This window comes from Cryptotermes secundus, unplaced genomic scaffold (assembly GCF_002891405.2).
Source record: "Cryptotermes secundus unplaced genomic scaffold, Csec_1.0 scaffold1430, whole genome shotgun sequence".
NCBI classification, from domain to species: Eukaryota; Metazoa; Arthropoda; class Insecta; order Blattodea; family Kalotermitidae; genus Cryptotermes; species Cryptotermes secundus.
Window position 1 is genome coordinate 51246 of NW_019736419.1, and position 11358 is coordinate 62603.

The 11358-nt window shown below is 40.7% G+C and overlaps 1 protein-coding gene across 2 annotated transcripts; it reads left to right on the forward strand.

Moving 5' to 3' along the window:
- Nucleotides 1-9: 9 nt before the first annotated feature.
- LOC111869959 lies at nucleotides 10-9937 on the forward strand. 2 transcript variants are annotated; one of them, XM_023861859.1, is made up of 4 exons: nucleotides 10-96; nucleotides 8277-8447; nucleotides 8534-8708; nucleotides 9688-9937. In XM_023861859.1, the coding sequence occupies exons 2-4, from the start codon at nucleotides 8379-8381 to the stop codon at nucleotides 9804-9806; spliced, it is 363 nt and encodes a 120-aa protein (XP_023717627.1). In that variant the 5' UTR covers nucleotides 10-96; nucleotides 8277-8378; the 3' UTR covers nucleotides 9807-9937. The 2 variants fall into 2 exon arrangements, with proteins under 2 accessions (XP_023717627.1, XP_023717631.1); XM_023861863.2 differs by lacking the exon at nucleotides 10-96 and having other exon boundaries at nucleotides 7770-8447.
- The last annotated feature ends 1421 nt before the right edge of the window (nucleotides 9938-11358 follow it).

Below are 11358 nucleotides of genomic sequence, written 5' to 3' on the forward strand. Positions count from 1 at the left end.
GGACCACCGGTCGAGGTCATCCTCGACCGTCCAAATTGATTTCCCTATGTGGTATTCAATCTTAGAACAGCGAACTCTGCAATCATTCTGATACAGGTATTTCCATCATGTTTGTATTCTTTCTTTATTAATATATTATATTTATTCTTTGTTAATATTTGATTTGGGTATTTCCGCCTTGCTGATTTCTTTGTCCTCGCCTGCTCGCCCTGTCCTGTCTCGTGCGAACCTATACGGACTCCTCTGAAGGGTACCCCCGCTTCAAAAAAGTGGTAGCAGAGCGTGGTTAGGTTCTCGTGGTTCCTATCACGTCCGTGGTTGAGTGAAAACAGGGTGGGACGGAACTGTGGTTTAGACGGCCGTAGTCGCTTGTTATAGTGGTTGGTTGCTTTTGTAGCACGCATTGTTAGCGTGGCTATGTGGTCAACGTAATTTCCTCTGAGAGTCTGGTTAGCGTTCGTAGTTTGTTTGCACGCAGTCCTAGCGTGGCTTGCCCTGCTATGGTGGTTCGGTTTGTTTTGGTAGGCTATATGGGACTTCTTGACCTGGTTGTTACTCTCTTGTTATCATAATTGTTTCGTGTCTATTTCGTTAATAGCATTATGGAACCACAAACTATCGTACCCGAATTTTTGCATAAGGATGAGTTAGCGCATGAGTTGGAGGTCCGTGGTATAAATACGGAAGGTTTAAATGTTGCGGATTTGCGATCTCTTTTCCGTAAGTCACGCGAAGTAGAAGAAAACCTTGACGCGTGTACTAATTCTGATATCTTTCTGGCCCCTAATAAAGTGGTAACATTTTGCCATGATCGTTTTCAGCAGATTAAGAATTTGGTGGAGAACACAGACTGTTCTTCCATTGGTCTTGATTTTCCTCGTTACCTCCATCGGTTGCGACATGTCGGTACTCGGCTACGTCATCTCTTGCAGTTGAGCAAACTCGCACCAGATATGCGGGCTGATACGGTAAATTTCCAGGAAGAAGTACACCAATATATGCAGTATATGATTGCGCGGGTAGATTCCTTGCAGAAGAGTCACCCTCCAGGGGATCAGCCTGCTGCTGTTTCCTTTCTCAAGGTTCAGGGTGCCGCTCCGTCCGACTTTAATAGTGCGGAACTTCAGAGCGGAATGCATTTGACTGTCCCTAAGCTCACTCCTGATACGTGTTTACCTTCTCAGGCGCAGCCACTATCCCCTAGCCAGGGGGTACCTCCGGTGGTTAATTACGATTCGAGTACTTTGNGCGGTGGTTAATTAGGATTCGAGTACTTTGGGAGGCTCTCTCCATTTTGCGAACTTGCCTAATCCTGTACACAAAATGCTCGAAAGTTTTCATGTTATTGACGGACTTATTGTATCCGAGCTTACTGAGTTCCTGCGAGCTCTGGTACGTTTGCGACTTATGGCACCTGCGTTCCGTATTTCTACGGCGCAGATATTGCAAATTCAATATGGATTTACTAAGGGGCTACTAGCATCTAAGGTCTTGGCCGCTATACACTGGTGATACGCTTGAGGCTTTTCACGAACACGTATTAGCGTTTTTATTCCGCCCCGTACAATGTTGCCATTGTTGAACGCTGACTATTACCGACGGAAAAGGAAGGATGAGCCGCTCGCTGTCTATGTTGCAGACATTAAAGAGATAGCCGCCGTTCTTCGTCAGGATATCGATCAGTCCGCTGTGGTCCGCAATATTCTCCATGGATTGCATCCATATCACAGGAGCTGTTTAGTGTTCAGTGACAGGCCGCATAGTTATGCCGATTTAGATAATATGTGCGTGTACGCTCATAATGTTGAGAGTAAGGGTTATAATGTAGGTAATGAACTTCCAACACACCCTGTAGCGTCCAACTCTGCTCGATCGGTTCGTTGTGGTAATCCAGTATCTCGCGTTGCCTCAGTAGTCTGTTTTCGTTGTAAGAAATCAGGACATACTCGTCGGGACTGTCGTACGAATCTACCATCGATTTTTACGTCTACGACTCAGGGGCGTACCCCCGATTTTTTACTAACACGAGATAGTCTCGCGCGCCCGTACGTAACGGTCCTTTCGCGAGGATTAATTCCCGTAGTGTGCATACCCACATGATGGGAATAAAAGGAGTTATTCCCCCTCCGTTGCCTACTCTGCATGTTGAATTAGGCTTCGGCCTGTTACCGGCTTTGTTAGATTCCGGTGCAGTTCGTAGCCTGATGTCGGGTTCTGCTTACGGAAGGCTTAAACAAGCCGTCCCGTTTGTTCAGGTAACTTCTGTTAAAGTAAATTGTGTTACTGCGGCTAGGCAGTCATTTCCGGTTTACACGGCGGTTACGTGTAAAGTCAGGATAGACAGATACACGTGGAAATTTATGTTCTACGTAGTGGAGAATTTAGCTTACCCAGTTATTTTGGGATCCGATTTCTTGGGCAAGACTGGCTTACTAATGGACATTTGTGAAGGTTTTGCTTACTTTAAATTTGACCCGGCTAATAAGTTGCCGTTGATTCGCATGTGCCCAGAATTTGTACATCTGTGGAAACTGGTCCAGATTTGTCCCATCTCGCTCCCCCATTGTCGGACTCGCTTTCAGAGCTGATTAATCAATTTACCGATGTGTTAACTCCTAAACTAGGTCTTACCACTCTCTTGGAATATGACATCGAGTTGCTTGACCAGTCTCCGGTCAAGCTTGCCCTTTATAGGCTTATGCCTCCTAAGATGATAGTGCTGCGCCGGCATATTCAGCGTATGTTGGAACAAGGCATTATCCGTCCCTCCACATCTGCATATTCTAGCCCTATATTCCTAGTACCGAAAGGCGAGGGCGAATTTCGTCCTGTGGTTGATTACCGCGCGCTCAACAAGAAGATTAAGAATGAGTCAGTTCCCTTGCCAGATGTTCATTCCTGCTTCCATTGGTTCAAGTCAGCTAAAGTGTTTACTTCGCTGGATCTCAACTCTGCTTACCATCAAATTCCATTGACCGAGCGATCGAAGCCCCTCACGGCGTTCGCGACTGACTGGAACTTGTATGAGTATACTAGGGTTCCCTTTGGCATAGCAACAGGCGCTCAAGTTCTTACGCGCTTGTTGGATCAAGTGTTCTCTGACATCAAATTTAAATATGTCTTCCATTATTTGGATGACTTGGTGATCTATAGTGATTCTTTTGACGAGCATCTCCACCACTTGCGTGAAGTCTTTACCAGGGTGCGCAAGGCCGGATTGACCGTAAATCCTAGTAAGGTTAATTTTGCTACAACTCAGTTAACTTTCCTGGGTCACATCATTGCCCCTTCAGGTGTCTCTGTGGACCCTGATAGGACGAAGTCTATTAGGGATTTCCCACCTCCGCGTGATGTTAAAGGAATCGCGCGATTTATAGGAATGGTAAATNACTCTGCTTACCATCAAATTCCATTGACCGAGCGTTCGAAGCCTCTCACGGCGTTCGCGACTGACTGGAACTTGTATGAGTATATTAGGGTTCCCTTTGGCAAAGCAACAGGCGCTCAAGTTCTTACGCGCTTGTTGGATCAAGTGTTCTCTGACATCAAGTTTAAATATGTCTTCCATTATTTGGATGACTTGGTGATCTATAGTGATTCTTTTGACGAGCATCTCCACCACTTGCGTGAAGTTTTTACCAGGGTGCGCAAGGCCGGATTGACCGTAAATCCTAGTAAGGTTAATTTTGCTACAACTCAGTTATCATTCCTGGGTCACATCATTGCCCCTTCAGGTGTCTCTGTGGACCCTGATAGGACTAAGTCCATTAGGGATTTCCCACCTCCGCGTGATGTTAAAGGAATCGCGCGATTCATAGGAATGGTAAATATTTTTCATAAGTTCATTCCACACTTTGCGGAACGCGCCGCCCCTCTTAACCTCCTTCGTAAGAAGGATACTCCGTTTGTTTGGGGGTCGGAACAGCAACAGGCGTTTCAGGATTTGAAACTTACCATCACCAATCCTCCGCTTCTACGCATGGCCGATTTCTCTCGTAGGTTTATCCTGCAGACTGATGCCAGTTCCCTTGCGGTTGCTGCAGTTCTATTGCAGGATTATGAGGGGGAACGCCAACCAATAGCATTCGCTTCCCGGACGTTGTCTCTACAGGAGAGGAAGTTTTCGGCATACGAGTTAAGAGTTTCTTGCCGTGCTTTTTGGTCTGGAAAAATTTCGCCCATATTTGGAACACGTCGAGTTTGATTTAGAGACTGACAATCAAGCTCTTACGCAGTGCCTCTCACATCCACGTCAATTAGGAAGAATAGGTCGTTGGGTCGTATGACTGTCATCATTTAAGTTTCAGGCTTACCACATTCGTGGCACACAGAATGTCATTGCCGATGCCCTGTCACGCATGTATGATGACCAAGCTGAACTTGTAGTTGCACCGGTTCTTCTTGAGTTTCCTATCCTATTCGAAGATATCGGTATTCATCAGCGCTCTGATCCAGAATTAAATGCCATTATAGAGAGGCTGAGTTCAGAAGAAGGGAGTCCTTCACTGCAAGGCGCGTTATGACCGGCAGTCTAAGATAGTAGTCCCACAGGTTCTTGTACCTTCTCTTTACAGCTATTTTCACGAGTCTCCTCTTGGCGGTCATTTAGGTGTGCGTAAGACTAACACAAAATCCGCCAGTCCTTTATTTGGAAGGGCATTATTGTTGAAATTATGGTGAAGTGATCTGCCACCTTATACATCGAAATATTGATTTGCATTAGTAAGTTTCTTTCTTCATAATGTTTTTGGATTGTTCTTAAAATCAGCTTCTCACTTTGCCTGTAGTTGACAAGAGGCCAGTTGGACGTAAATTTTGGGTCTTTGCTTAATTTTGGTAGATTTTGATTTTTGCCTCCTTCCAAGGAGCCAGGAAGTGACCAAGCTGATGGTAGTAATTCACTCATGCAGCTGAGCCCTTCTTGAGAAGCCCCAATTGGGCAGTTACTCATGAACTACCCAGCATTTTATGGAACCTGAAAGTTCATTACCATGTTCACAAGAGCCTTCCACTGGACCCTGTCCTGAGCCAGATCAATGCAATCCATACCATCCCCTCTCTCTCTCACTAAGAAGAGTACAAGTTATGAAATTCTTCATTATGCAGTTTTCTCTGACCTCACATGACTTCATCTCTCTTCAATCCAAGTATCTCCTCAGCACCCTGTTCTCAAACGCCCTCAGTCTGTGTTCCTGCCTTAATGTCAGAGACAAAGTTTTACGCCCATACAAAACCACAGGCAAAATTATACTTTTGTATATTGTAATTCTTATGTTTCTAGACAGCAGACGAGAAGACAAAAGGTTCTGGACTGAACTGTAACAAGCATTACCCAAATTCAGTCTGCTCTTAATTGCCTCCTGAATCAAGTTTTGATCTGTTACTGTCATTCCAAATTATTTTAACTGTACCACATTTTCAAAACATCTGTTAACTGTCTCCATGTCATGATTTTGCCCTGCATTGTAGTGACAAGACAGGAACAAGACACTTAGTTTCCTCTGTTTTTTTCTTTATGGTATCTCAGTTATCCTCCAGCACAGTCACATCATCAGCATACACCAGCAGCTGATATGTCCCATTTTATTTTAGTCCCACCTGGTTTTGCTGGACCTTCGTAATGGTATGTTCTAAAACAGGTTGAAAGCATTAGTGATAAATTATCTCCTTGTTATTGACCATTTTGCATAGGAAAATTATCCGACAAATTATTTACCTATATGGACTTAGTATACTTCGTTTAAACACAATTTAAGCAGCCAAACTAGTTTCATGGGTACCCCAAACTCCATAAGAATATAGTGCAATAATTCCTATGTAACTGACTTGTAGGCAAGGTTGTCAGCCCTATGCGCCGGCCACCCTTTAATCCCAAGAATATTCCTGGTACTCATTTCTATTAAGAGGCTGAGTCTACCCCAGGACCATAGTGCAGCTGGAAGGATTAGGTCAATTGAAAAAATCAAATGACCTCATCGGGACTTGAACCTGCAACCTTCCTGCATGTAGCACAGTGCCTCAACCAACTATGCTACCGCGTGCCCCTGATAATTGACTATAGTCAGTTTTATCACCCTTGTTGTGAACTGGTACAATAATATTCTCCTATCACTGATCAGGGAATTTTTCCTGATTCAAAATAGAAGTAATTAGTCTATGGATCTTATAACATAATATTTCACCTACTGTTTGAATCAGTTCTGATGGAATTTGATCACTACCTGGCAATTTATACCTTTTCAACTTTGCAGTAGCAATTTCACCTCAAGAGGGCTAGGATAAAGTACTAACGGCTCAGCTGTATGTATTTCTTTCTGCCTAACATCATTGACCCTATGTACATTCAAAAACTGAGATAAGTAGTTCTTCCACCTAGTGAAAATGTGGGAATCTTAAAGCATATCACCATTCTCATCCTTCACTAAGTTAGTTCTAGGTTGGTGAACCCTCTTAAAGTGTTTTATTCCTTTATACAGGTCTCTAACACTCTTGTTCTTCCTGTCTGTTGCAAGTTCATCAATTCTGTCTTTCATATATTCCCTCTTTTTATTCCTGAAATGCCTGCTGCTGGTTTCACGTCTTATATTGTTCAGATTAACCCCATTTATTTTGCTCTGATCCTTCAACCAGCACAGTTTGACTTGTTTCCTCTGGCATAATAATTCTGAGCATCCTTCATCGAACTATGGCTTATGCTTCTTCAGTTTATAACAACCTAGACTCTCTTTGGCTGAAATTTTGATATTCTCTCTATAGTTCCCCAAGCTCTTTCAAGGGTAGAGATTGAATAAATGTGTTAAAAGTACAAGAAGTCTTCTTGGAAGATGTTGGAGACATTCATTTTGATTGCCATCAGAACCACAGGCCTTTCATAATTTCAAGGGTTGCATTTCTTTTCAGATGTCACAGAGCCAGAAGTTAACTGGGATGCCTTCATCAACGGTAGCCATCAGGGCTTGGATCTGAGCCTTTAAATGTATATTGTCACAGTCCCACAAGTCATGTCAAAATTCAGAATCACATTATGACTGTCAGTTTAATGCCAATCAGTTTCTCATGGCACTAAGCCCCTTCAGGGTCACAACCAGAGATTTCGTTTTTAACCGACCTCCTGTGGTTGTAGTCCTTATGAAACACACTCCCTGATGAGAAGATGGGATTTCCTCTTATGAATATTCTTGGCCTTTTGTCAAGTTGACCAGACTTTCTCAATATATAGCCTCATTGTGGACTGAACAGAGAACACCACTTCCAGTAATTCCTGCATTGTTGACTGACGTGTTAAGCAGAATATTGCCTAGCGAATTCCAAGGTACTGCTGACGTGGAAGTGTGTTTTTGTTGCCTAGCAATGGATGTTTTCTGGGTTCACTATTCTGGCTTTGAACTGTTGTATCACAGTATTTTTTTTTCCTCTCAATGTCAGCATTACTTTCGCTTTCTGAATTTGTTTCTCTTTGAAGCTAAATAGATTTGTAAACCTCTTTAATCATTATGTAATTAATTTTTATTCTGATGAATAAATACAGTATGTAAAACCATTTAATTCTGATTTTATATAATGAAGAAGAGTGAATGTAAATGGTGCAGATGAGCGTTAAAATATTCTTTGGCCACTTCAACTGGGTCTCTCTGAATTCAGCCCTTAACAGCAATGCTTCTCATTTAAGACCGCATACACCTCAGCATTTGAAACAGCATGATAGAATAACTTACAACTCAATGAAGCTATTGTAACAGTAGGTACCAGCTGAAGGAAATTTATATATATATATATAAGATTTGAGGTTTACACTGGTGACTAAGTGATTAGTAGGTTGGGTGTTTGGAGGCAGCATGTTGTTCAAAAATGTCAATAAATATCTACCACACTATACCTTGTAACATCCCGCAGGACAGTAAGCTTTGTGTAAGATAGTTCCATGACCTCTTCTCAGAAGGAAAGTATGGTATCATTACAATATGAATTGTGGAGGTACTGCTTTGGTGAAAATTAACTTATACCTAGCTGGCAATGTTTACTCATCCATTACACAATTTACTTGTTTGCTTTATGAGAAAACTTTTTCTGCCAAGAAGTGATCCAGCTCAGTGATTTAACTTTCACCAGTACCTGTGACTTTTTTTGTTAGTATAGTCTGAATTCAGTTTCACTTTCTACAGTGGGAAACAAATGGTTTACAATAAAAGATAGTAAAAACTGTTGTAATTCTTGCACTGGAATAACATTGCTTAAGAGCTTGGGATTTTTTTTTATGTTCTGATATCTCCTTGCAGCTGTTACCAGTTAGCGAAGCTGCTTTTTCTCTGTTGTATGCAAGGAATTGCTTTCCTGTGCCATCTCCTAATGGTCAGTATAGAAGCTTGTGGGGTATATAAATGCACAAACATCCAGTGATATTGCATTCATTTTCAAGGAGAACATCAGGGATCACCATGACTCAAGTGGTAAGACTTTAAGTAATTTTTCTGGGATTGAATATACAAAAGAATTGTACAACTTAGTAATGAAAATATCTTTTAACTGCTTACAGGTAAGTTTCTGCCTATTAGTAGGAACATTTTGCATTGCTCTAAGTGCAGCAGTTCCATATCGTCATAGGCTTCAGCTGATTCCATTAGTAGGAGATCAACAAGTTGAAGAATCTGCCTTTGTGCCTAGGACAGTTCTTCCAGCCAGCGACCTGCAAGCTGCAGCCACAGGACATGGTATTTATTGTTTACTATTCCTTCATTCCTATCTCATTTTCATCCTCTCGTATTGGTATTTATTCAGTATTCCAGACATCCACAAGATGAATACAGAACTTGTCCTCCTTAGTACATACAGACCAATTACAAAAGTTGTTTACATGGAACATTACAACAGTATAAAATATAAATAGTTAAGACCTTAGATTACATAAATAAAAAGTCAGAAACGTGTCATTTAAGAACAGTTATATTAAATAAGAGATCCACAATAAACAAATAATTATGAGTTACTAATAGTAAAAAAATCCTTCAGATTTCTGAAAATAAGATTAATTGGCAATGCACAGGTAGGACTCATAATTATAACAAAACAGGCATTATAAAATGAGTTTGCTACCAATTCCAGTGCTACAGGCTGTGAAACAATTGTCATTCATAAAAATTGTACAAATACAAGAAAGAGACTGTACCCAAGACATTAAGCATAAAGGTAATGTAAGGTAGAGCTGTCTCTGTGTTCAATGAATTAAGCACTACACCATGAAGGTGTATGGGGAAGTGGCTATATAGATCCACATTTTCTTGAAATCGGCACTAGCTGGAGGTGAGGGGTCAACTTCACTCCCAGTCACTTAACCCCCCCAATGGATAAGAGGTTGGGTGAACCCCAGCGCCAGTCTGGATGACGTGGAGAAGAGAAAATTCTTGACCCTACCGGGACTCGGAACTCCAACCCCTTGGTCTTCCAGCCCATAGCCAGTCACTATACCGACTATGCTATCCTGGCTCCTTCATTAACCATAAAGTTTTGAAAATAAATAATATGCACACACACACACACACATATATATATGCAACTGAAAACTAGCCTTTATTTGTCAGGAAGATCACTAGTAGAAAATTCCCCACCAGCTTAATTAGTTTGATGGCAGAAAATCTGTCATATTAATATGTGTATTTTATTGTTAATACAGAACTTTTTATTATTCTGTAGGTCACTATGGAAGAGTACAGATCAAAGTTTACCGTGGACCCTCAGCTCATGGCCACCATGATCATTTCGCACCTCATGGATTTTGGGTTAAACAGCCAGCTGATGATTACCATCACTAGTCAACAACAGTAACTTCAGTCTGTCACAAACAAATTATGTTTAAACACAGTCACATTCACACTACTTTGTTATGTTTGTATTTTGTTTTATACTTGTTCAGTAATTTCTTATTAAAATGTTTTGAAATGTGTGTTAGATCACATTATTTATCTGCATTTTCTTTTTTATACTTGCTGAATAATATCTTATTAATATGAATAGTAGTATCTTCTGAAACATAACAGTACTTCCCAGATGATAGTACTGTTCACAGTCACTGGCATTAAGAACCTCAGATCTAACATTCTTATCACAGTGTTTTGAAATGTATATAGGTTCACATTATGTGTCTGCATTTGCACAGCTAATAAATGTATTTCCACAGGTGGTGTCCCAGTTCCGACTAGATATTTTCCCTGTAGTAGAAATAAATCACCGAATTAGCACTGTACATTTGTACATTCTAATTATTTGGTAACATTATGAAAGTATGTTTACACAGCTTTACTTTTATCCCTTACTGTAGTCCATTAAATTCCTGTGAACTTACTATAATGCCAATACAAACCCTCCACATTAGCAAAAATATTTCTGCATATTTTGTAAGTTTTTTGGCACCAGTGAAATGTGGTAGTCACAATCAGAAAGTTACAGGCATTTCTCATAAAATCCCAAGTCTAAACTTCTGTTTTCCCTCACACCTAAGCCCTAACATTATCCCTTGAATACATGGCTTGTTACTACCTTACATGGAACAGTTCCATCCATAACACAGTGGCTTTTTCTGCCTTCTGGAACCATTTGATCCATAACAAAAAAATAAAGAGTGAGCAAAACGGCTAATACAATTATCAGATAAATGGCATGCATGCACTGCACTCTGGGGATATACATGCCAATGTTCCAAATCTAAAACTGGCTATTTATTTCTATTACAGAGAAAACATCTAGCTATAAGCGTGAACCATCACAGAAAGTACATTTCATACTGTGCAAATGTACATAAATAATGTTATCCCTCATTTCAGTTCCTTGTACTGTTGTCCCAGAAAGGTGTATCACGATACACATTTGCCGACTATTTGAATAGCCCTGATATATTGACTTAAGAAACAACCACAAAAGAAATGTTCATTATCCAAGTAAATGGTCTAAATATACATTTTGTACTTGAGCAATGAAGCATATAGACAATAGAGAAAATGCATATTGAGGATCTGCCCAGTATTCTCTGGGAATTCAAAAGGAATGAACTTACTATGTGGCTTGGTTGGGAAATACAAAGTTAATGCATAATTTTGGTTCAGATACCTTTTGTAAAGTAGTCATGTGTAAGACCAATAAGGAATTGAAAGATAATGTTAAACTGGATCTTAGGAATATAGATTGTGGACTGAAGTGGCTCTGTGTTGTCTTCACTGTTTGAATCCTGTTGTGTATCCTGATTGGTGGTATTTGGCCATCAACACAACAATAAAAATAAACCAACTGAACTGCTCACATTGCATTTATTCAATAGTCTACATTGTAACCAGGAACAGATATGACACAAACACCAACACAGAAGGAATA

What these genes read in the sequence shown, in the direction of transcription:
- LOC111869959 (XM_023861859.1), top strand. Translation starts at nt 8,379, where the DNA reads ATGCACAAACATCCAGTGATATTGCATTCATTTTCAAGGAGAACATCA. An exon ending in GGATCACCATGACTCAAGTG is followed by an intron (nt 8,448 to 8,533) that starts GTAAGACTTTAA and finishes AACTGCTTACAG; the next exon opens with GTAAGTTTCTGCCTATTAGT. An exon ending in AGCTGCAGCCACAGGACATG is followed by an intron (nt 8,709 to 9,687) that starts GTATTTATTGTT and finishes ATTATTCTGTAG; the next exon opens with GTCACTATGGAAGAGTACAG.